At 41.7% G+C, this 27,074-nt stretch overlaps 1 protein-coding gene across 2 annotated transcripts in view; it reads left to right on the plus strand.

Annotated features, from left to right (window-relative positions):
* The window catches only part of efnb2a (ephrin-B2a), a 61,663-nt gene that overhangs the window by 31,073 nt on the left and 3,516 nt on the right, over nt 1-27,074 (plus strand). Inside the window, exons 3-4 of one of the 2 annotated variants that reach the window (XM_068034129.1) lie at nt 20,230-20,322; nt 22,431-22,529. In XM_068034129.1, coding sequence (XP_067890230.1) covers nt 20,230-20,322; nt 22,431-22,529 — 192 coding nt within the window. The remainder of the gene's footprint in view (nt 1-20,229; nt 20,323-22,430; nt 22,530-27,074) is intronic. The other variant, XM_068034130.1, reaches the window with a different exon arrangement.

Here is a 27,074-nt window from a genome sequence, read left to right on the forward strand (position 1 = left end):
CCTCATTAGTTCAGCTTACAGTTGGATGATGATTTACTTGCTGTGACGGTATTCAGAACGTGTAACATTTTGAAGTGGTGTCTGTAAATGGGTTGTCTGACTGAATTAATGGAACCTAGTGGCTGCACAAAACCAAACCCTAGACCTAAACCCAATCCTAGATTTTGAGACCTTTTGTTTGGTAATAGATCCTGGCAGAAACAGGTCATCGAAAATTTCAGTGATTCTGGTCTTGGCTTAAAGCAAGAGGCACTTAACACACAGCTTATGATAAGGCGTGAAACTTTCATCTTATACAAGACATTTAAGTGTCACAATGCTGGACAACACAGTGATAAGGAATAACCTTTACATCTATGCGGAACCATAGTTATTTCCTACATGAGAATAGCAACAGGAAATTTTATTAGGCTTGGATAGAAAGCTTTACTTAGAAACTGCTGTAATAATGTAAAGTTCATAAAGAACTGCGAATGAAAATAATGTGGATATTATTTGAAGCGTAAAATTGTTTTTCATAAGTACATTTTTATGTAACTGGCTGCACTTTAAATTCAGAGGCATCAGTTAGGGTTAAGGACTGCCAGTGCACATGAAAAACAAGTGCATAAAAATTTGGATATAGAAAGAGGACTTGCATTTATTGCATCTTTCACAACCTCTGCATCCCAAAGTGTTTTACAGCCAGTGAAGTGTAGTCACTGTTGTAATGTAGGAGGCAGCCAACTTGTGTGCAGCAAGACCCTACAAAAAGAAATTAGATAATAATCAAATAATCTGTTATTTTAGTGGTTTTTGTTGCAGGATAGCATTCATTAAAAAAGAACGTTTGACCTCGTCAGCAGACGTGGTCTATTCAGACGACTAGAAAAGATTGGATGCCCACCAAAGCTACTAAGTATCATCACCTCATTCCATGACAATATGAAAGGCACAATTCAGCATAGCAGCGCCTCATTAGACCCCTTTCCAATCCTGAGTGGCATGAAACAGGGCTGTGTTCTCTCACCTACACTGTTTGGGATCTTCTTCTCCCTGCTGCTCTCACATGCGTTCAAGTATTCAGAAGAAGGAATTTTCCTCCACACAAGATCAGGGGGCAGGTTGTTCAACCTTGCCCGTCTAAAAGCGAAGACCAAAGTACGGAAAGTCCTCATCAGGGAACTCCTCTTTGCTGACGATGCTGCATTAACATCTCACACTGAAGAGTGTCTGCAGAGACTCATCGACAGGTTTGCGGCTGCCTGCAATGAATTTGGCCGAACCATCAGCGTCAAGAAAACGAACATCATGGGAATGGACGTCAGGAATGCCCCATCCATCAATATCGGCGACCACAGTCTGGAAGTGGTTCAAGAGTTCACCTACCTAGGCTCAACTATCACCAGTAACCTGTCTCTCGATGCAGAATTAAACAAGCGCATGGGAAACGCTTCCTCTGCTATATCCAGACTGGCCAAGAGAGTGTGGGAAAATGGCGCATTGACACAGAACACAAAAGTCCAAGTGTATCAAGCCTGTGTCCTCAGTACCTTGCTGTACGGCAGCGAGGCCTGGACAACGTACGTCAGCCAAGAGCGATGTCTCAATTCATTCCATCTTCGCTGCCTCCGGAGAATCCTTGGCATCAGGTGGCAGGACTGTATCTCCAACACAGAAGTCCTCGAGGCGGCCAACATCCCCAGCATATACACCCTACTAAGCCAGCGACGCCTGAGATGGCTTGGCCATGTGAGCTGCATAGAAGATGGCAGGATCCCCAAGGACACATTGTACAGCGAGTTCGTCACTGGTACCAGACCGACCGGCCGTCCATGACTCCGCTTTGAAGACGTCTGCGAACGTGACATGTGTAACAGGCCCGACAACCAATTTTATCTGTAGCACCTGTGGAAGAGCCTGTCACTCTAGAATTGGCCTTTATAGCCACTCCAGGCGCTGCTCCACAAACCACTGACCACCTCCAGGCGCTTACCCATTGTCTCTCGAGACAAGGAGGCCAAAGAAGAAGAAGGGAAGAACTCCCTGCTCCTCTTTGAATAGCATCATGGAATATTTTTGGGCCACCTGAGAGGGCAGATGGAGTGTCAGTTCATTGACTCATTTAGAAGATGACACCTCTGACATTGCAGCACTCCCTCAGTACTGCACTGGAGTGCCAGCCTGGATTATGCGCTCGAGCAGAATTTTTCCCTCTGTCTACAGGACCGCACTGTCAGGTTCAAATGGGGGTCAGAAGCCTGCACAGTGTGGGGAACAGTCACTCATCTGTGATTTTCCCTGAATTGGCCAATTAGTGACCAGAGGTCGGGCTCACTTCAAATTAAGGACAGCGGGCAGGCTCTCTAAGCTGGAGGCCCTCTAGCACTGAAGAAGCAGAAGCTGGCCTTTCAATGTGAGAGGAAGGGCACCCCAAGATGGAAGCACCCTCTCTCCAACATTTTTCACTTTAAAATAAAATAGGCCCTATGCAGTTGAGCCTCAGTGTGGAAGGCAAACCCCTCCACAGGGCGGCCTGTGACTGCAGCTGAAGGCAGGCAGGCAGCCAGGAAAGGCCTCTAAGCCTGCCTGGTGAACAGCCCACCCACTAGTCTACCACTGTTCCCTGATGCCTCTGGGGCCTAGGAAGCCAACTGGAATTTTCCAGCCGGCCTCCGAAAATCGGCCTTAGTAGGTCGTTAACACGGTCAATTGGCTACCCGCCCACATCCATGCCTGCCCGCATTGGGGCCTAAAAATTCTGCCACAAGTCTCTGAAATGGAACTTAAATCCACAGCCTCTGACTCAGAGGTGGGAGTGCTACTACTGAGCGACAGCTGACATATAGGGCTGGATTTTATAAGAGATCGGCAGCGAGCTTCAAAAATGGCAATCCGCCCATGCGGACCGCACATTGCGGAGCTGCCATGATATCGAACACAGCGGCTCATTCAAATGGCCGGGGTGGACCACTGCCCCCTCCCCAAACCAATGATGTGGAAGGGGTGGGCAGTCCGTCCCCGGGGCAATGGTGTCAGCCGTCTTTGTGCAGGTGCTGTCGCCATTTTAAAGGGCTTCGAGCCCTACATTGCAATTTGAAAATTTATGAGTAATGATTCTGAAAAATGAAATAAAGTGATCCTGACCTTCTCCCACCCACCCCAGTGAGGATAGAAGTCATTACCTGCCCTCTCCCCCTGAGAAAACACTTGCCTTGTGCTGCCAACCCTGCTCCCTCCATCCCCACTGAGAAACTTACCTGCTCCCCCTTCCCCACCAATGTTCCGCCTCAGATCCCTGGATGGGGATCCAAAGGCGCGGGATTGCCGGCCACTGATACCAGTATTGTTCCGGGACGGACGGCGGGTAAGTAATCAATTCCTTTCCTTGAATAAATTTAAATATTTAAATGGGGCTCCCGTCGCCATGCCGTGGGGGTGCTGCCATGAGGCCTCACCACTGCTGGCAGAATTGGGCCGGGCCGTCCCAGCGTCGGGGCCCGTGGTGGGCCTCTGCCAGAGGCATTTTCCGGTACCCACCCCCCACCTCCCCGTCACAACCCCAGATGTCGGGCATGGGGAGGTGGAGGGGGGTAAAATCCAGCCCATAATCTGGCAACAAATAAGAACCTGCAGACCCTCATACGTGACACCTTTGGATTTCTACAAGATTTATTGGAGTTATTGTGTAGTAGAAATTGATCATTTGGAATTCGTAAGACGGTGGTCCGTTTTTGTCCTGAATCATGCTAACTGGGGGTTGATGTTTAACCTCCCATCCCACCCAAGTGGCAGAAATCAGGCAGATAAAATGAAGTGGGGGCTTATCCACTCCTTTTCTGCCCCAATCTGGCTGAGAATTTTAAATTATAACTGGCAAGGACGCTCAGCCCAAGCTGGCAGGCACCAACTTAAATATGCAGACAGCCAGAGCCAGAAGAGACAGAGCAAAGGGAGTTTTGTTACTCTTTTTAAAAATTATTTTCCTTGAGGTAAGGAGGAGTAGGAGTGGTCTTCTGGGACCTCAAAGAAACTTTAGGCCTCCTCTGTCCAGTGCTTTGCACCCTCTCCCAACCAGGATTCCCGTCCCTGAATACTTACCTTGAACTGGGGACCATTCCCCTGGGTCTTTGGTAGCCTCCTGAACTTAACTAGCTGGTAGCTGATTCCCACTGACTCCCTGGCAGCTCTGGTCAGGAAATCAGCAAGTGACACCTTAATCAGGTCCAGCCATTAAAATCGGCTGAGCCTTCCTGCTACCGATTCTCGCCGCTCACTTTTCCATCTACCCATCTGGGAGTTAAATTCAAGCCTCATTTTGTTTAAGCTATTCTGAAATACTGCTGTAGTGTCCCAATGAAAGTGCAACAAAGCCCTCTCTTAAAGGGAATGGTGAGATTGGTAATTTTAACCTAAGTCGCCCAGTAGGAAACTGATGCAATCAGATTTGCCACCTATTTTATATGTCACCTTGTTTTATACTTCCACCATTAGTAAAATTGAGTGGCATTGAAAGCGATTGTCCAATCAGATCACATCAGTATGTCAACGGGTAACTTGCGTTAAAATTAGCCTCACCTGTGGTTGGGTTGATGTTATTAATTATTCATAATTATTAATGATGCAACAGCTAGTACGCACAGTATGTGAACTGACAAGAAACATAAATTGTAGACTTCAAATAAATTTCTTCTTGAAGAAAATGAGTGCAAAAGAGAATTGGGGCAATCCTCTGCTTTCCTGCCATCCTCGTTTCATATCTTTGTCATATTGCTAGTTTTGTTCAGTTTGACATGAATTTTAATGGCTTTTGCTGTTGGAATTTGCTTTGAAGCATAGGTGATATATTTAGTGAAATGAGGTAGAGTTTAGAGCTTTGGATAATGAAAGAGGCATAAAACTCAGTCATCCCAAGTGTCACAATATATATGGAAATACCCCATGTTTAATTAGTTGAATTCCACGACCTTAATTGCTAGCCACGCACCTTGACCAGCAACATTCCCCTCAATCCTGTAACAATGCAGTATCCAGACTTCTAGAGGTGTCCTTTCAAAAAATAGATCTGAGCTCTCAGTAGTTGAAGAAATGTCGTGGGGGTTGATTTGATCATCCACTGAAGATGACAAAACAAAATTCTGATAGGTGCAAACATAATCCTGCTAAATACAATGTAAAGGCAGCTACATGATATCAATGGCAGTTTTGTGTTTTACGAACATTAGATTGTTGTCTTTGATCTAAAAACGCACGACAAATACATGTTTTATTGAAGCAGACAAGTGGAAAATTGCTCTAGATTCCTACCGAGAAAAGATTCTCCTTGTAAAGCAGTAAGGTTCATCAGTGGGGCACAACCTGACTGTGGCACTTTATTAACTTTACTGGAGGACTGTTTGTAGTCAAAGCAAATAGCTTCATGTACATCATGGTTTTAAAACCAGCTATTGTGCGGGAGAGCAGTGTGTTTTCTCATTAGTTATGTTGTATTCCAAACTGTCAGTTGGCATTAACTCATTGAATGTAGACATCGACTAACCAAGAGATGACCTCCTGCTTAAATCTGTACATTCTGCCTGACTGGAGCCTACAGGGTAATCATTGGGTCATTAATATCATTGCTTGTGTTTGTGATTGGACGGTTTCAAAAGTGAAAATTACTGGATTGAAATGGGCTGATTTTAATGCTTCTGAATTATTTTCCAATTAACCATTTGATGACTGACTGCTCTTTCATTTCTAACCCACAATCCCAAAGTGAATATCAGATTTCAATAAAGTTTTCAGAAATATCCATCGGCTCTGCTTGAAAGAATTTGTGGTTTCACTAGCTATAGTTTTCCAGCCATTCATTTTAGGGATTGGGAAATTGTGGGTATTAAGAGCCTGAATTTCTGATTTGCTGTCATGTAGTTAATTTGGGCATTTATTTTGATAAATGATAGTGTGCACATTTGTTTTCAAAATAGCAAAAGTCTTCAGAGGATAAATATTTGGGTCCTAATATTGCACCACATGACACAAACACACAGACATTAAACATACTCATCAAAATAAACTTGTCTGCTAGTTAAGCATTAACCCATTTGTTTTAAACATAATAATGCCTCCACCTAAAACAAAAGAGAAATTAAGCACTTATTTATTAGTGTCCTGCAATGTAATTTTATTTTAAAGTGAGATGGTGCATTTCAATAGTTAACTTGTAAAACATAACCCACTGCTCAACTGTATACCTCTTCTAACTATTGGCTGCATGTGTGCATATATTTTATCAATACATATATAATATGCTCAGTCAGGAGAATCATTTAGAAGGGAATTGGATCAATCTCTAACTCAGGAAGAAGTGGTGGATTATAGATAATGATTAGATTTTCTGGATCTTAAGCTTCAGTTTTCTTTCCGTTACAGTTCTGCTGAACAAACTAGGTGTGGTTTGAGATTATGCACTCTGGCCCATTAACAGTTACAAATTGCATTTTCAGAACATAGCATTGAAATAGGCAGAAATGTGTGCCCGAGTCTTGGTAGGTGGGGGGGGGGGGGGTTCTTTTCCTCCTTACTTTGCTGCATGATTTTAATATCTCTAAGTTTTCTTTTCTGTATGTTTTATATGTTTTCTTTTTGCTTTATCCAGCAGCTTAGAGGTGCACAGACAAAATTAGCAACATATTAAAGGAGGGTAGCAGATTTTATTGGTTGCGGTCAGTGTTTGAAGGTGAAGTAAACGCAAAAATGTTGCAGCATTTCATTCCCAGAGAGCTCGATTCTCCAGACCCTCAGAGCAGAATGAGAAAGCAACAGAAACCAGACAGTTTAAAAGGGGAGTGGAAGAATTTAATAAAAAGCAGTAAGCAGATAAAAATTCAGAAAAGGGCAAGAGGGAGAAGTAAAATTAAAAATTGTGCACCTTACATAAAGAAAAATTAAAGGGGATACGCACGAGAACTGAAATTATAAGGAAAGGTTCCAGTGAAGTAAAGCTAAAAGTACGGGCTTGAGAAAAGTAAAATCTTTAAAGTTTACCAAAAGAAGTATAATTAAAATGGAGGCTATGGGGTGTGTTTACTGGTGAATGTTTGGACCCAAGAAATCATGGTATAAAGGAAGTTCATGAGAGGAAAATCAAAAAATGATTAGAATAGTGGCTGTTTTAAGGTCCGGAAAAGGAGCATCTGTCCCCACCCGGAGATGGGTTCAGAGGCGGGGGTGCCCCTCGCCTTCCTGTCGCAATGCACCTTTGTCAGGCACGGGATAGGCTAAAGATGGCCTTCGCACTCAGAGGCCAATTGTGGCCCTTAAGTGACCTATTAACAGCCACTTAAGGGCCTCTTCCTGCTGTTACTGGAATTTAACCAGCGGAGTTGGGGGGTAGAGGGTGCCTCCCCATGCGGGTGGTCACCCAGTAAAACGAGGTGATCTTCCTGAGGGCATGGTGGGGGGAGCCCTCCTCTGTGGGCAATCTGTGGCCCACGGACAGCCACCACTGGGAAAACCTGGAACCCCCCTCCCCTGCACTAAATGCCCTCCCCCCCCCTGCCTCATCGGGGCGCCCTGGTGACCCCGCCTCACTAACTTTGGATCTGGGTTCCAGGGCAGGGCCTGCGTCCAAAGCCTCTTGCAGTACTGGCAGTGGCCTCCACTCTCAGTGTGATAAGAATTACGCTGACAACCAATTTAAGATTCAGTCGGGCCTGCAGTGTGGCGCATTTGCGCGTACTGGAAGCTGCATATATTAATGCACAGGACCCTGTTCTTTGCAGACTGAAAGAACATGTACACAAATTGCGCCTGTTTCAGCTGAATAAAATAAGTGACAGCCATTCGCTGATTCATTCCACAGGGCAATGCCTTGACCAATCAGTGTCAATCTGCCTGGTTTAAGTTTCAAACAAAGCTTGGCAGTTAACTGTCAGTCACCAAGAACTGGTGCATTCTCCATGGCAATGCCTCTACCAATCAGAGTCCACTTGCCAACCAATCAGTACTCTCTTCTCATACAGTATAAATTTGTTTCTTTCCCTTATATTGGTACTCTTGTGAATTGTCCTGATGAGTGCAGATGAAAAGCTTCGACAAAATGTCTCTGTTTTCAGCAATACTCAAGCTCTGTACTACCAAATGACTCCTTATATTACTTGAACTAAATTGAATTGGCTGAAGACTGGCTTCTTTGATGGTGGGGACCCCAGGAGGAGGCCAAGATGGGTTGTCCACTTGGCACTTCTGGCTTAAGATGGTTGTGAATGCTTCAACTTTGTCTTTTGCACCAAAGTGCGGGGCTCTGCCATCATTGAAAATGAGGATATTCATGGACCCTCCTCCTCCTATTAGTTGTTTAATTGTTAACTACCATTCATGACTAGATGTAACAGAGCTTTGATATCATCTATTAGTTATGGGATCACTTAGCTCTGTCTATCCCATGCTGCTTCCACTGTTTAGCATGCATGTAGTCCTGTGTTCTAGCTTCACGAGATTAGTATCTCAATTTTTGGCATGGCTGACGCTGATCCTGGCATACGGTCAAGAGGGCGGCACAGTGGCGCAGTGGTTAGCACCGCAGCCTCACAGCTCCAGGGACCCGGGTTCGATTCCGGGTACTGCCTGTGTGGAGTTTGCAAGTTCTCCCTGTGTCTGCGTGGGTTTTCTCCGGGTGCTCCGGTTTCCTCCCACAAGCCAAAAGACTTGCAGGTTGATAGGTAAATTGGCCATTATAAATTGTCACTAGTATAGGTAGGTGGTAGGGAAATATGGGATTAGTGTAGGATTAGTATAAATGGGTGGTTGATGTTCGGCACAGACTCGGTGGGCCGAAGGGCCTGTTTCAGTGCTGTATCTCTAATCTAAAAAAACCAATTTCCATCCCGACACATCCTCTCGCTGTGCACACAGAGAGCCAGATTTTATCTTGGCAACAGGGATCCCAGCAGCAAGCTGGAAGGTGGGGACAGACCCCACCTCGGCCCTCTATCAGACCCCTAGTGGAATTGCATGGTAGGCAGCTAATTAACTGCCTGCCATAGGAGACGCCGTCCCTTTAAGGGACAAGCCAATCGGAGGGCTGGCAACTCTGGAGTAACAGCAGCGCCACGATGAGCAATGGCCACTGCCGGAATCGCAGGAGGCCTGCAATGGTGAAGATGTCGGAAACCCCAGGACGCAGACAAGTGGGGTTCGGGTCACTGGAGCCAGTCAGGCAAGCCCAGGTGCGGGAGTTGGGGGGGTGGGGTGGGTTTGTGAGTGTGTGGAGGGGGTCTTGCCAAGGGCATGGTCATTACTGCCTGGGGGGCCCTCTGTAGACCATGGATTGCTCCCAGAGGAGGGATCCCCGACCCTGAGCACACTAGGAGACAGCCAGATCTCACCTGGTGGCTTCTCCACGCAGCGGCAAGCCCCTCTGTCATTGGTAAAATTGGAGCAGAGGCAGGAAGCTGTCCTGAAGTTGCCATTAATTGATGCATTAAGTGCTCAAATGGCCTTCGGCAGGAGAGCTGACCTCCAACTTCCCCTTGGCGGACAAAATGGCATGGGGGCAGGATTATGTCGGGCACGCTACCCGACGCCACCCATGCCATTTTGTGTGCCCCCTGCCTCCGTTATCATCTCCAAGGACAAGATAAAATCCTGCCCAGAGTCTCTGTACCCCTCAAAAACAGCTAGGCTGTGGTGCACCTAAGCTTATCATGGGCTCCTGCTAATTAAAAAAATATTCTCTGAGGCTTGGAATCAGAAGAAACTCTGAATTTGACTACCAGTTTCTGCTAATGCAGTTTACATGGCTGTTGCAATAGCCAACATCAACACTCTCTCATTCTAATGGATTCCTGTTGCACTGTTACAAAAGTTAGAAATGAGGGTGATGGAGAATGCAGTACTCTTTTCAATCGATGCTTGTGCTGTTGAGTAAATTGCTTGCACAATAATTAGTATTGCACACTTAGAATTTGCCTGCTTGTGCGTTTAACCGCAGAGCTTTTCTTATATTTTGATAGCTGTTGGCTTCCCTCCCTCATGAATCCTTCTCCCCCATTGACAATGTGGTGCAGCTTCAGCCTGGAATTCTGTATTTTCCATCCTAATGCGGTCTGTAGTCAGCCAGCAGGAGGTGTGATTGAAGCAGGACAAATGATCACTACCAGCCCTTCCTCCTGTCGAAGTGTGGCTATTTCTGTGAAGTGTTTTATTTAGCAGCTCAATCGAGAACTCACTGAATTCAACCCAAATGCTGGATGGCAGATTTGATTGGAAGGTATTCCTGACCAGGGCTAAGATGAAGAGAAGAAAGAAATGCAAGTTCCTGGGGGTGAAAATTACACCAACCAACTGTCGATAAGAATCTAAAGTGAAACTCAAATCAGACCCATTGTGTGAAAGGAATAATTATTGTATCTTGTCCTTTGAGCCTAAAATCTAAGTGTAACATTCGAAGGAGGGCATTTTAATGCACAACAGCATCTCATTCTTGTTTAGCCATCAGCCAAGACAATTTGAACTGTATGATCCAAAGAACAAGAGTCTAGAAATTCTGTCTCCCTTTGGGCACAGAAATAGTGCCATCTGGGTTGGGGAAGGAATTTAGGATGAAACACATTTCCACCCCTTTCTGACCACATGAAATTTGTGTTGGGAAGAGCTGCCAACACATTTTCCACCCTTTCCTCCCTCTCAGAGGTATGATGTCACAGACTGCCAGGATAACGGTCTCGGCCCAAAAACCTGTTGACTCCACCCTGCGTGCAGCCAACAGTAAGTATCTGTGCAGGATACTTCCCATACAAATGCTATAAAATAGGTCTCCCCCGGTGCCTTTCCTTTCCTGTTGGTACTTGATCTCAGAGGAAATCAAATTGAAATTTATAGCTTCTGCCACCCCTCTCCATCAGAGTGCCATTTCAAAATTCCTTTGCCCTGCTGAGCAGACGCCCAGGGAACACTGCAAATGGTGCAGGTGCCTGCCCCCTTATGCAAATTACCCTTTCCTCGTAATTTGTGATCAGGGCATGATCAGGATTAATTTCAGTCCAGCATTTTGAAGTTATGCAGTAGAAGATTAAATAACACATTGGAAATGATCAAGTGCTGCCTGTTTTTTCTGTGGCAATTACTTTATACTCTCTACGTTTATAATTGATTTCTAGCACTCCTTGTCTCGCAGCTGGGAAGGTGGGGTTGTTGGTAATCCAACAAAATACAAAAGGAAGAAACAAACAATATTTTTGAGCTGATAAGTACTATTACCTTTTAATTTCAAAAGTCCAAACTCCTTTGCCACAGTGAAAATACTGTCAATTTGTAACTGCTGCTAGCATTTGATCTTCCTGAGAGCTACAGTAGTATAGGGATGTTGTAACAGGCATGGGAAGTGTCTTCCTCACACACTTTCTCTTTGCCACGGGCAACGTTTGAAGCTTACATTTTGGAAGACAATCATAGCCCCTAGAATCTGTGCTCATTAAATCGAGACACTTGAGTTTAAAGAATTCCTTGTCATCCTTGAAGGACTTGGGTATAATGCGAGACAATTACTGCAGAGCTTGTTGCTTCCATTTCAGATAAGTGGCCTTATTGATGAAGGGGGTGGGGGAGGTGAATACTATATTCTCATGCTTGCCAATAGAAGGTTAGTCTTTGTGAGCTGATTAGAAAAAACCTGCCAGCATTAGGAATATTCATAGGCACCCACCATGCTTTTGTTTAATAGTAAAGGGAAATCCCCCAGATGGAGAAAGGCGACTGCATAAAACTTGACATGGCAGTGACCTTTCCTGTTAGCTAGACAAATCAAGTTACCCCCGTCAAGCGACCCACTGTGTTAAAGGCACTGTGGTGCCTCCTAAAATAATGACACATACAGGAGTTGGTAAATCTTCAATCCATTTAGTTTTCTTATTAATTTTTAGTTGACTGGCGGAAGTTTTTCATATCTAATGAAGATGTTGATGCAGTGCCCCATTGAGATACAACAGTATTCTGACAATGTTCCCTTTCTTACCCTATGTTTAGGGAATGTATTAAGAATTTTTTAAAAGGCAAAATATTGGATCAATGCCAGTGCATTTTATGACAGTTCTTAATTGTCATAACTCAAGGAGGCACATAAAATGTACTACTGACACTTGAATGTTGCACAATTAATTTGGATGTGCAAAAACATTAAACCCACTACTGGTCGATGTTTTATTGGATGCAGGCTAATTAGCAGAAAGCATTAAACTAGAATGGGCCCTCATTTGTGTCTTCCAGTCTTGAAGATTGAGAATGGGAGCCTGGTCCTTCTGCTGCCAACAGAGCTCAGATTCCTTTAGCAGTGTGTTCTATTCAGCAATTCATCAGAAGCATGTAATCTAGTTACTCCACGTCTAGTCCCAGTCCCTATAAAATAATTTTTACATCATTTTGGACCAAACAGAAGTGCATTTTGTGAAACACAAAGAAAAAAGAACGTGTTTTCTTTTATTCATCAGGAAAAAGTGAAAGGGATTACAAGTGGTGCAGTTCAATGGGGCCTTTTTCCACAACCTGCTTTACAAAGGACCGATTTTTGGGGGAGGAGTCCTTGTCCTTCCTGCTCCTTGTTGCAGCAAGCTTAAAAGCTACATTCAATTTATTTCCTCCTTTTGTGTGGACATTGCTGTCTGTTTAAAAAGTTGGAGTATTTCCCTTGAGATCTCATGAGCAGCTGATGTTAGGTAAATAAATGTCATTTTACCAAAGCTACATTTGATCTGTGATCCGTAAGTCAATTTGATAAATTTAAGAAAAATCAACTGCTGATCTGTGTTTTGAAGTTGACTCACGCACAGGACTAATGATTAATAGAATTCTTACTACAAAGTACAGAAATTTAAACAAGGAATGAACTATTTGTTTTCTAAATTTTCTTGGGTGAGTAAACGAATACTGTAGCTTTAATAGAGGATTTTATCCTTTGGGTTGTTTTTGAACTATATTAAACATGAGAATAATTAGTTGTGATATTGCTCTTTTCTTAACCAACAGCATCCCAGTATTATTTTTAAGTTAACTTTTTGCTATAATACATTCCCATGCTCCATAGGAGCCACTGTGAATGTGACTCGATTTTGACACCAGTCTTGTTATGTATTCTATGTGCTGGGCTGGTTGCTAAGAGGAAAGATGGCTTGTGCTAGCTTCCTGTATGGTTCCAGATTCCAAGAGGGTGGGGGGAACACACTATTTTCATGATGTGCTGTGACCAAGTGTCCCGGTCAAGGGTATTGGATGCATTGCAGAGACTTAAATCTGCTCTCAACTCTGGTTGACAAGTGAACATCAACTGGTATTCTACTGTTCTGGCTCTGCTACTGATATGTCTGTCAGAAGAGCCAACAATAGGAAATAGCCTCTGGATCCTGTTTAGAGGTTCAAGAAATAATGGATATGTATGTGTAATGTATAATGTTTTGCCAAATCAAGGGTAGATGGGGACAGTAGGCAAGTCAAACTGAAGGCCAAAATTCAGTCTGTTCTCAGTTCAGCACTACGGTATACACAATGATGGGCAGTTTATTGGTTTAAAAAATGTTTAATATGTAATGTGAAGTAGGTACAACTCTTCACATAGGCTCAAAATTACCAATAAAGATCAGTTCAACTAGTTGATGCACTAGTTTGAATTGGTAACTGTTAGAATCTGAAGCAACACTACCTGTGGTTAAATCCAACTAGATGTGGCACCACCATGTTAACACATCTAAAGAATGTTCATCAGGTTCAGTTGCAATTGATTAACAGCTAATCCAGTGTCCAACATTCGATGCATTTTCCAAGGTAGAAAGAAATCCTGTCATACCCTAGAGCCATGAAGCAGCTGAGGAGGGAAAGGGGGAATATGTGAAAGAAAGTCCTTGTATTTATACATTGCCTTTCATGACTTCAGGATATTCTAAAGGTATTACAGCCAATTATGTACATTTTAAAAAGTAAAATCGTTGTTGTAATGTAGGAAACCTGGCAGCCCAATTGCACACAGCAAGGTCTCAAAGACCTCAATGTAATAATGGCCAGATAATCTGTTGGTCAAGGGATAAAGTTAGTTAGGCAAGACACCAGGGATTACTAACCTACACTACTTCAAACAACACCTAAGGATCTATTTATGAAAGCAAACAGGGCTTCAGTTTAATCATTGCACCTTTGACAATGCAGCAGTCCCTCACTACTGACGTGTTAATGTAGATTTTGTGCTGAATTCTCTGGAGTGGGAATAGAACCCATAGCTTTCATATCTTCAAAGTAAGAGTCCTACCAACTGAGCCACAGTTGACACCTTACATTGACTTCAACCACCTGATTTGAGTCCAGTGAATTTTCATTAAATGGTTAGAGACTGTATGGAAATAACTGAACAAATACTGGCTTCTGCTGACCAGTATGCAGTTAGGATTTTTTGAAAGTCATGGTACAATGCATTCACCTTTCTGAAGAAGTGTCAATGTTACACAGATTCTCTCAGCTCAGTTCCACGTGGATGTCATCAGAGAATTGATTTGAGAAAATGAGAGTTAAAAATAGAAAAGAAATGCCGCAGGCTGACTGTACGGCTAGATACTTTCAAATTTAATTTTGTTAAAATAAGCCTTTTGTATTGCAAGCTATTTTCATTGAATTTTCTCTTCCTCTCCCCATTTTTAATCTGCCTTTCATGAATAGTGTGAACTGGTTCGAGCTACTGATTACTTTTGAAAGAATGTAACTGTCCTTTTTAAATTATTTTTAGGGGAGAGTGAGAATATCTTTGCTGCATTCCAGCCAGTTCCTTCTAAAATGCTTTTAAAATCTTTGCATTCTGGCCTTTTATAATTGGCAGGCTCATGCTGAATTCACAAACTGCATCTGAAATTGACTAGCAAGTTGTTGGGAAATGGAGGCAAGCTTTAAAGCTGCATTTTGGGTGAACAATATGGAATATTGTGGCTAATCTGAGTCAACCAGACAAAGTCAAAGCATCAGTTGCTTCTCCCTTTGATTGACAAGTTATTGGAGGAAGAATCAGTGCTGAAACTGATGTTCCTCTTCAAGCCCCTCTGATCACTGGCAGTGAATGCGACCGTATAGGCAAAATTCCAACAGCTTAATTCATCATGTGATTAACACAAAGCAATGTTACTGACCTGATAGACCAGAGATAGCCAAAACCCATGCTGTATATGAAGCACAGTCAGTCCCTGGAGAAGTAGCGTAATAATGATCAAATGAAGACATATTAAAATGTAATATTACTTCCCTTCCGTTGGGCATTAGGCAAATATCAAATCCAGAAGCAACGCTTGTGTAAGTGCTCATTAATTCATGTCATCAACCTATTTTAAAATTGTGCACAATTTTGATGAGAACGTTGTAACAGTGGCTATGGTTCTTGCTATTTTTGACAGGTGCAGCAGCTAGATAAACATTGCAAAGCTAGTGGTGCCATTGTTCTCTTTGGAATTGTGATGCAAATCATGTCTTTCTACTCCCGCCCCCCCCCCCCCCCCCCCCCACCATGCGTGCCCCCCAAACAGAATGAAAATTTCCATCCCTTTCCTTCACATCACTTAGTTGTTATTTGTTCCTTGTGTGGACGAGCACTGCCATCAAGAGACATAAAGTGAAAACATAGCACACACTAGCAAAAAGAAATTATAGCAGTTTTTGGTTTGTTGCTTCAGCAACCCTTGCAGCAGCATGTTAGTCCGATACTCTGTGTTGGTTTTAATGTAGTCATGACTTGGGCTGAAAGATGCTGTTTTGAGCCTGATCTTTTGACTGTCAGATTACCTTTGCTCAGTGTTGCAAGCTATTCTCATTCAGTGTTTTTCTCCACTAAAATAACACAGCTGGATTTTGATGTATTAAAAACATAGAGCAGACAGTAACCTGCACTGCAACTATAGCATTTTTAGCCCCTAAGCACTATTTTCCCTATGAGAAGCTATTGAGATTTAGTCGGATGAGTGGGCAAAGCCCTCAATCTGAAAATCACCCATCCAGCTATTTTTGTTTTGAACACTGTATTGCAGAAACAATGAGATATTATTTTGGGAATTCATTATTACTGCAAGTTGGCATTCAGCTGTCATTTGCAACTGATGGATGGAGCTCAAGTTTCCCATAATCTTACACAAAGCACTCATGGAATTAGGCAGTTCCAGGACTTACGATCAAATACTGGTTTCAGTTTATTTTGACTGCAAGACTTTGTAGTGCTGCTCCCTGGACTGTAAAATATGGATTCATCTTGAAAAGCCCATGAATTTTTTCAAGATTATCCAATGTCACATTTTACCTTGTAAAATCGGATGTGATAGACTCACAGGGGTTTAAAACCCAAACCACAGAGGGTTAATTTACACCATTTGTTTTCAAAGCTCTTTCCAAACAACATGATGTGTTAAACTGTTGACATGGGAGACAGTTTGCAGTTGAAAGGTAGTCTCAATTTGAGAAACAAAACTTCAAAAAGGCAGGGGTGGAGGGTGATGCAGCTGATGTTTGCTCGGTGATCAATCTCCTACAGCTGCAGTCTGTTGGGAATACTTTGCACTTGCTCTTGTGTTTGACTTACACACACAGCTTTCAACAGGTACTAATGACATGAAGCACTGGTATCCTGAGCATCACCAGCTGATTTGTCTCTTTTAGTAAACGTAGACCACAGCTTTGCAGTAGGTGGCTTTGCTTATAGCTTGACCTCGTACAGCTGGATGTGCGAGGTGATAGTTTGACAGCCCCTGTGAATTTTTCAAATAATTTCCTCAAGCATCCTTGGCTAATTGTCAGATTAATTATGTGGATTGGGTTGTGATGTGGCTCCAGCTAGGACTGTCAGATTACATTCAGCCAATAGTCTTTTATTCTTTGTCCAATATGGGTTTGAAATTTTTTTTAAAAACCTCCCATCTCAGAAATTTCATGAGGAAAAAGGATTGAGAAACTGGACATCATCTGAAGCAAACTTAAAGGATCCTTTGAGATTGTTGGAAGTAGAATAGCTAATTTCTTTGTTTGTTGACCTCAAAACTTGCCAAATTATACAACCCTTTATATCAATATTTCTTCCATACATTTTGAATGGAGTGCAAGTAAACTATCTTGCCAAGGTGGTCATTTTTGCATACTGGCAGACTAAGCAGACCACAGTTGTGTGTCTGCCTGATCCCATTTCACAGCCATCACATGATACATTGAGGCACAGGCTTCAAATTGTGTCTGTGACACCAGCTAGGATGAAGAGAGGTGGGACTGGCTAGGTTAAAGGGCACGGAGCAGGGATGGGATGGGAGGGGTGGGGGAGGATGGCGGGGGGGGATATAAGTAAAACTATGGCTCTGAAATTAAATTGTGTGATAACAACCTACAAGCATCTAATTGCATTTGTCTGAAATTTGGTGGAGGTGCTAAAACACTTTAACCTGGTGAATGCCTGCACTCAAAGGAATTTCAGACAGACCTGTTAAGTATTTGCACGCAAGTATCCCAAAATATAATTTGATGATCAATATATTTAAAATAAGAAATAGACACATAAAGGACACAGCAAAGCCCAATTTAAAATAAGTAAGCACTACAACTGCTTTTAAGTGTGTTCTTTTTCATTTTATATGCTTTTCTTAATTTCTGTACTGAGCTCCAAGGTGATCTGCCATAACCGGTGGCCTTAGCATTCTTCTGTACTGCTCCATTTTGTCCCAGTCTATGGGAAAATTGTAAGTTTGTGTCTTTTATTCTTAATTAAACTTCTCCTGGTTACATGTTTACAGGTGCCCTTGAGTGGCTCAGTTCATTGACCAACCTATCACAACTGGCATCAGTTAAGAACCTGCCGTACAAACCTCAGTCCCTCCGTTTTAAACTTATTTTAATGCTGCTTTTAACCTGCAGTTGCTCCATGGGCTGCATTGCTGTGAATTATTGGGGACATTTAAGCTTTTATCTACATGTGCAAATTTGCACTAGTGCTTCCGCACCTCTTATTAGTTTTTCTTAGGGAACAGATCTAGCTTAATTACAGGGCTTCAGCTGGCTGTAGGTCTGGGTGTGCAGTGACCCCATTAGATGCACATACCCAAGTGGGCAACTGTAGGCAATGTTTGCGGATGAACTCTCAACTAATTTGCAGCATTCCTTTGTCCACTAGAAAATGGCCTAACACCTGCATTAAAATAATGCAATGTAATAGGAATGTGCTAAGCCTGCCAGTGTTGCCAATGGGAATTTCTTAACCATAGTCTTCATTCTCTACATTGGCTTTATTCTCTGGAGTTTAGAAGAGTGACAGGTGTTCTTATTGAAATATATAAAATTCCTAAGGGGCTTGACAGGTCAGGTTGTGGGAGCATGTTTCCCCTGGCTGGGGAGTCTAGAACATGAGATCATAGTCTCAGAATAAGGGTTGACCATTTAGAACTGAGATGAGGAGAAATTTCTTCACTCAGAGGGTTGTAAATCTTTGGAATTGTCTACCCCAGAGAGCTGTGGATGCTCCATCGTTCAGTATATTCAAGACAGAGATAGATAAATGTTTGGATACTACAGGAATCAAGGGATATAGGGATTATGTGGGAAAATGGAGTTGAGGTAGAAGATCAGCCATGATCTTATTGAATTGCAGAGAAGGCTCAGAAAGCCAAATGACCTACTCCTGCTCCTATTTCTTATGTACTTATAGAATGAATTGACTGTTTTAATTGGTCCTTGAATGCATTATTTGCATGTACGCATGCATGTGCACTCAAAGAGGAAATAAATCTTCACTCATAATCCAAAATGAAAAGAATTCAACATCATTTTTTAAATTGTATTTTTTGTTTGAACAGTGAGCAGTGGACATGGTACCTTGGAGTTACTGTATCGGAAGGGAAATTAATTAATATAAGTAGATACATTTATTAACTCCGGGTGGTTCAGCAAGCTTGTAACTTCAACTGCATGCGTTAATTCAGCAACATCACACCATGAGTCCCACTAACACCCAGCCTCAATTGTATCTTTAGTACATATTGCTATTAAAAATATATGAAACTGAGGTTCTGGCTGCCCTCTAAGAGAACGGGAAAGTTCCATTGGCACTATTTGAAGAAGGGCAGGAGAGTTCTTCCCAGTGTCCTAGCCAACATGTATCTCTGAACCACTATCACTAAAAACAAAAGATCTGGTTATTTAATTCATTGCTGTTTGTGGGAGCATACTGTGCACAAATTGGCTACCATGTTTCCTACATTACAACAGCGACTACATTTCAAAATTACTTCATTGGCTGTAAAGCATTTGGGACATCCTGAGATTGTGAAAAGCGCTATATAAATGCAAGTTCTTTCTGTAATCCTGCTGAAATATCTTGTGTTGAAAACAATGGATATGGGGAAAACAAAAAAAAAGTCAAATTCTTTAACTTTAGTTTTTTAAAAGCAGTACTAATAATGAGGGAAGTTTGTTTCAGGACTACTAATACTAATACATTGTGTAGTGTTTTGCATTAGTTATTTAGGCTTTGTAGTGTTTGTTCCATCCTTGTTGCCATTTTCAAAAGTGTCTGGATGGTAAAAAGTCTGATCCTGTTTCGAAAGATACACTTTTTCCCAGGCCCCCAAATAGGTTGATTTATTCGCATTTTTAGTTGCCATAATACTGAATGGATCACATTGCAATAAAGATTTACTTTGGAATCTGTTTTTCAAAGAGTCAATAGTGTTTGGAATTAGTTTCATAGCTTAGTTTCACCTACCAAGCTGTTGTAAGTGTACACCTGTAACCAAATGACCAGGTGGAGTGACGAAGATAACATCTTTATTAGCAATTCCAGAGCCATCGTGCTTGTTCTATGTTTGGGTGCTGTTTTAACAGTGATGTCCTTGGTGTTTTTGTCCAATAGGCCATAAAAAACACTTCCAACATTGACAGGCATGATTTGCACACGAGATTGCTTCATGTTATTGATTTTTCCATCTTAAAGCTATATGTCTCCACAATTCTCCAAATCTGTTGATGTGGTGCCACATTACAGGCCTATTCTTAACTGTCTTTTAGAAGATTAAGTTTCCGTAACTGATAGATTATCATGTTGCCTTAAGTGAATGGGGGAGGGGCAGGAAGTGAAGGTATTGAATGAAATGTTCTAATGTTCAGGTTTGTCAATGTAACTGTAATATGTTTATCTAATGACTTTGTTCAGGTAATGCAGATTTTCTATAGATGATACTGGATTAAATTTTAATGATTATACTTTTTTTCCTATTTTCCCAGCAACATCAAATGGTACTTTGGAAGGGCTGGAAAACCGGGAAGGTGGTGTATGCCAGACCAAAGCCATGAAGCTCATAATGAAAGTTGGACAAGGTAAGAACCATCTAGTATTTCCCAAATACACAAACAACTGTCTTTTTTCTCCACTTAGCTATATACTGCTCCTAATCATTATGACAATAAGAGGCACAATACAGTCTCTTCATTACTGTGAAAAGCTGCAGGCATCAGAATGCCTAATTATTGTCCTATAACTTTTCTGGAGCTTCTGAATCAGTCTATTATATAAAAGGATTAGAAGTGATCTAAAAGCTTGTCCCAAATTTTTAAGCACATAGTTGCACAGTAAAATGAATTAAAACAATCTATCTGTGCCCCTTTCTTAAGGTCATTGAGAACAAGGCATCAACTAGGGCTGTTATGTTTTTAATTTCTGGACAAAAGCATTTTGCATTTTCTGTTACCTCAAGATTTGAAAAAATTTTTAAGATAAAAGAATAGTAATTATACAGTACAGACTTGCACTTATCTTTGTTTTTAAGTCATTAGTATGAAGTAGATTTTGCTGGCGACTTATTTGGTTAAATGTTTTGAATGTAACTGTTACTAAATAAGATCTTTAATAGATTACTCCTTCCTTGTAATATCATTAGTTGATGGTAAATGGAAATTAATTCTGTTTCATCTAACACAATTTAAAATTTTAAATACAATGGGCTGGATTTTGCTCTCCTCGGGCTCTGTGGTAGGAGGGGGCTGGAAGATTGGAGTGGCAGCGGCAGTGGCCCGCCATGGAACCTGACACCGGGATTGCTGGGCCTGATCTTTCCGGTGGCAGGAAAGCTTCGAGGCGGCCCCTCCGCCTTTACATATTTAAATTAGCTGTTTGCATTAATTAAAACCTAATCCACAGCAACCTTGCGTGCAGTTCCAGATCTTCAGCGCGACGGGCGGCACTCACGTGCCTTCAATTTCCCATCCAGGGAAAACTGGCACCACCGAGGTGGGGAAGGGGGGAGCTCTGCATTTGTAGTGAGGTGGAGGGGAGTGGGGGGGGGGGGGGGGTGCAAAGAGGTAAACTCTGCATTTTTAGTGTAGTTGAGGGGGGGTTAGGGGTGAACTCTGTACTTGGGTCAGTTGTGGGGGGGGGAGAAGGGGTCAACGATGCTTTGGTAATGTAGTAGGTGGGAGGGGGAAACAGGGCAAATATGTATTTTTGGTGTAGTTGCAAGGTGGAACAGGGGTAACTCTGCAGTTTCTTTGCAGGGCTCGCAGCCCTTTAAAATTGGCACCAGCTCCTGCGCAGAAACAGTTGACACTGTTTATGGTGTCGCCGAGGCAGCCCCCGCCCTGTATATGATAATGAGCCGTCGGGCTCAAGATCGTGGCAGCTTGACGTTGCGCGGCTCGTGCGTGCTGCTGCTTCTAGCAGCGGCACTACAAAATCCAGCCCAATATGTATTGACATTATAAATCTCCCTTACATCTCTGGAATTTGCAATTCGAAAATCTGTTTCATACACTTTCTGTGTTAGTGTAGTGTCTATTTAGCATTCTGTCAGCATCCTCTATTCAAATGAATTATCATCTACAAAGTCTTTGCCTGCTATTGGTCAGCTTCTCTATGGCTTTTGCAGATGCGGGTATTTGAGTGGTCAACATTTAAAGATGCCTCGTGCCTGCAATAATTAGGCTTAGTTCAGGCTAGGAAAGGGCTAATTTAAACAATGGTGTTACTTGTCCATCAAGGGAGTGTATATAAGAGCAACTTAAAAACCTGGTAAACCAAGCAGAGCAGTGCTGCTGTAAAAGTGTATGTTTAAAATCACATTATCACCAAATGAAGTACCCAAGCTTTGAAATGAATTGCTCATCACCTAGGATTTTGCCAGGACAGAAAATATTCTAACACTTTGTTATAAATAGAAATTCTGCTGGTTCATTTGATTAAGTCCTAAGTTATAAATAAAGATCTTTTTAAGGACATTGTTGTTCATCAAAGTGATTTCCAAAGTGTTAATCCAATAAAACTATAAGCAAAGACTTCACTCCAATCATGGCGCCTGAAGTCTGCAATAGCTTCAGTGTGTTACTTGAGAAGTAAAACATCAGTGTTGAGTGATGTTCCCCTTTGTCTAACTGATGAAGGTATCTCAACGTTACAGTTTGTAACTGAAACAACCTTTTTAAAAACTTTTTAGATGCAAATTCTGTGGGACGAAAAGAAAAGCCAACCAGAGCTCCTGAAAAAGAACAGGATGGCATCACAACCAAGCCCACCCAAAAGGCCGAGAGTGAAGGTAACCATCTGGTAGAAGCTGATTATAATGAAGATCCCTCACCTGTGAACTGGAGTTGTGGAACTTCTTCCACCTACCTGAAAGGCCCACGGCATTTGCAAGTTAAACATGAGGGTCATTGGCACGAGTAAACAAATGGCAGGACTCCTTGTCTCTGGGGCAGTTCTGTGCGGAGCATTACTCCCATTTGAGACTTAAGTGCATCTTTATATGAGCCACAATTGTTCACTACCTAGTTTGGCTCAGTTTTGCATGTATGTGAAGTGCTGATCAAGTGGGACATTTGCACTTAGAATCATTGAGCACAGAAGGAGGCCATTCAGCCTAGCGTGCCTATGCTGGTTCTTTGAAAGAGCTAAAGAATTAGTCCCACTTGTCTGTTGTTTCCCCATATCCATTTCAAGTATACATCCATTCCCTTTTGAAAGTTACTATTGAATCCACTTCCACCACCCTGTGGGCAGTGCATTTCAGATCGTAACTTGCTGCATTAAAAAAAAAAATTCTCATTTCTCCTCTGGTTCTTTTAGCTATGATCTTAAATTTGTGTTCTCTGGTTACCGACCCACCTGTGAGTGGAAACCGTTTCTTCTTATCTACTCTACCAAATCTCCTCATAATTTTGAACACCTCTATTAAATCTCCCTTTAACCGTCTTGGCTCTAAGAAGAATAATCCCACTTCTCCAGGCTCTCCAGATAACTGAAGTCCCTCATGGTATCATCTCCTCTGCACCCTCTGCAAGACCTTGCCTTCTTTCTTAAGGTGTGCTGCCCAGAATTTGACACAGTACTCCAACTGAGGCTTAACCAGTGATTTATGAAAGTTTAGCATAACTTCCTTATGTTTGTCCTCTATGCCTCTATTTATAAAGCCAAGGAGCCTGCACAACTTACTCAACTTGTCCTCTCACCTTCAAAGATTTGTGTATGCGTACCCCCAGGTCTCTCTGTTCCTGTGTCCCTGCAAAATTGTACCATTTATTTTAAATTGTCTCTCCTCATTCTTCCTCCCAAAATGTATCACTTCACACTTCCCTGCATTAAATTTCATCTGTGATGTGTCTGTCCATTTCACTAGTCTGTCTCTGTCCTCCTGAAGTCTGTTACTATCTTGCTCATTGTTTACTACATTTCTGGGTTTTGTGTTAGCTGTAAACTTTGAAAATATACCCCCTATACCCAAGTCCTGGTCATTATTATATTTCAAAAAGAGAAGTGGTCTGAATATTGACGCATGGGGGAATGCCACTGCACACTCCCCTCCAGTCTGAAAAATAACCATTCACAACTACTTTCTGCTTTCTGTCTCTAGCCAATTTTGTATCCATGTTGCCACTGCCCCTTTTAATCCCATGGTTTCAATTTTGCTAACAAGTCTATTTATGTGGCATTTTATCAAAGGCCTTTTGAAAGTCCATATACATTACCTTCATCAACCTTCCTTTGTTTCATCGAAGAACTCAATCAAGGTTGTCAGACACAATTTGCCTTTAACAAATCTGTGTTGGCTGTCATTTATTAACCCGTGTTTCTCCAAAGCCTGTTACATCAACTGTCTGGGGCAGCAACCCAGATGTTGAGTTATCCAAGTTGGCTGTTCGTGGTCAATCCAAAAACCTCCTTACTGAAAGCCACCAGGTCCTTTTAAAATACACAACTTCAGTGATGAGAGGGAGTTGAGGTTTGTACTTAACAAAACATGCAGGAGATCTGAAGGATAAAATTAACTATCTGTGCCATTGTGCGATGCAGATTAAACCAGCAGAAATGTTAGCATTTTTCAATAGTTTTTCTTTAACAATCCTAAACTAGGACAATGAAAAACAACAGGAGTCCTCCAATTTTACAAGATAGCTGCAGTGACTACCAATTGTAAACTGTAGTGGGGTAATGCTTTCACAGCACCTAGAAGTCTGTCATGATTCATGTAGTTTTCTGCACTTGGATTGTTTGTATCTGCTACAGTTATTTCTTCCCCATTGTCTAATTCTTGACAAGCTCCTTTACTGCTAATCCTTTTAGACTTTCTGTCTTTCCACCTTGCTGAAAAGTGAACAGCAATGTGGATTTGCAATATAGCTAGATTAAAATTAGACAATGTAATATTCTACATTGCTTTCTAAGGAGTTTGGGTTGTGAACAATTCCAGATGTTTGCCAGATAAAAGCTTTTATGTACTGTGCTTTCAAGAGAGGAAAGTATTTAATTTCTTCCTGTTCTTCTTTCTCACTGTGTCAGGTTAGCACTCAGCTGCAGCTTACAAGAATCAGTTTAATATAAACATGATTGATTTCATCATCTCTATTAGCATGCCTTGCTTTGCATCAGCTTTGGGAGACTGTTACAGGCCTGCTAAGTAGAATTTTTTCAGAAGGGTTCATATTGCTGACTCTGGCTGTCAATTCTTTGAGCAGCAAAAGGGAGGGCTGAGACCATATATTACATTTTCTCAAAGTCTGGACTCCCCATAGGGATCTGTTTATTATTTCAAGGATTTAAATCCATGTTTCAGACCCATGAGCTTGCTTTACATTACTGTGTCAGTAAATAAATCAACTTTTAGATAAAATAGCACCCTACATTTTTGTGAACAACTGGAATCCAGGCAGATTGCTGATAAGTTTAGTATCTGTATAATAGTTTTATTATTATTTTAGATATAAAGTGGTCAAATACATGTGGGATTGAGTCTCATTGTGTAACTCTAACTTAGCAGGACAGCAGACCTGTATTTCTCAGGCCTATGTCACAGCAAATTGGATCAATTTGTGTGGAAATTGCATCATTCCAGCAAAGCAATTGTCTACTGGTAGCAGCTTTTGCTATTACCTCCGTAACTGTGCTGCCTCCATGTGAGAAGACTCATGACATGAATTCACCAATTATTAACCCATATGAGCAATTGAATGTAAACAGTAGCTTTAGCTTCTTCAAAAAATACAAAAATTAAATACTACAGCTTCCAGAAATCTGAAATAAAAACAGAAAATGCTGGAAATACTCAGCAGGTCAGGCAGCACCTGTGGAGAGAGAAACAGAGTTAACGTTTCACACCAATGACCTTTCATCAGAAGGTTCTAGTAGGCTCATTAGGTAATACATCTAGTAGTACGTTAATTTATTGAAATATTACCATTTTGCACAATAAGTTACCTTCTCCATCTCTCCATCTTTATTTTTATTAATACTATAGTGGTCATAATTGTTCTGTACTTCCCAGTCCTGAAGCTGCAATTAACCCAGCATCCAGTCTTTTGGGGAATAGAATTACAGATTTCTACTGTGCTTTTTGTGAAGAAGTGCTTCCTGATTTCACTCCTGAATAATTCAGCTCTAATCTTAAGATTATGTCCCCTTTATTCTGGACTCCTCTACCAGAGGAAATAGTTTCTCTGTATCTACCCTGTTGAATCCTTTTATAATTTAAAACACCTTGATTAGATCAGCCCTCAATTTTGTATATGCAAGGAAATCTCTTTCTTTACTCTTACAATCTTCTGGCTTTTAGAAGATTTTCTTTGTCTTCTATCCTGCTCTTTTCAATTCAACACTTCAGCTAGATTTTGTAATAAACATAAACTGTGGAATGGTATCACTTGGGTTTGCACTTGCAGCTCACCACACAGAATGTTGCCCGATTTCAACGAATTCAGTGGGGGAAGTGCGGCAGATGTAAACCTCTGGGAGAAGGTCATCTGGTTCCCAAGCAACCCATTTAATGGCACCAGGACTGCTATAGGATGGGAAGTGGAGATATTTATTTGTAAAAAGTTCCCACTGAAGTAGAGAGGGGTCAGATCCAGCCTGGCAGGGGAAAGAGAATACCAGACAAGCGGATTTACAAAGATGGAACATCATTGTTGGTTATAAAGTTTTGATTCGTGAAGGAAAAATTGCCAGATCAATTAATTTTGTGGTCAGTCGGATTTAAAATTGTAAGCTAGATAAATTTAACATGGTTTTTGAATAAAAAAGAAAGCTCAAACACAGTCTCATTCCTGAGCGTACAGTCTGCTTTGTTTATCAGCATATGGAATGATTAATACATTCAGCACCAGGAGCAAAGGGGTTGCAGCTAGTCAGACACTATGACTAGGGACAATTCTTTTCCGGATTTGCATTTTCTTACTCTTACCCATGCTGCCTCAGGCAAGCCTGCATCTGTTTTAAGTGAAGCTGTCAGCTCCATTCTTTGCTACTGACTGATGAAGATGTATTAATAAAAAAAAAGGTCCAGGAATAACATGTAAACATATGTCATTTTAAATATTCATTGCTGACCACGAGAGCTTGTATTTGGAAAACCAATAGATAATCTCATTTGTCAAAGCCTCTGTTTTTATTGAAGACCAAGTCTCTTTGTTTTGATGGTCTGTGCAAAGTCAAGTGGTGTGTTAAAGGAAGTATATTATGCATTAATTTAGCAGTTATTTAATGTGAATTTATTTTCTCTGCCAGCTCTTCTTTCTTCAGCAACATGTTTAATGGTGGAATCACTAAATCTGTTTCACCACACAGAGATTGCTGGTTGGTTGATTCATGT

This window comes from Heterodontus francisci, chromosome 6, assembly GCF_036365525.1.
Source record: "Heterodontus francisci isolate sHetFra1 chromosome 6, sHetFra1.hap1, whole genome shotgun sequence".
Lineage (NCBI taxonomy): Eukaryota > Metazoa > Chordata > Chondrichthyes > Heterodontiformes > Heterodontidae > Heterodontus > Heterodontus francisci.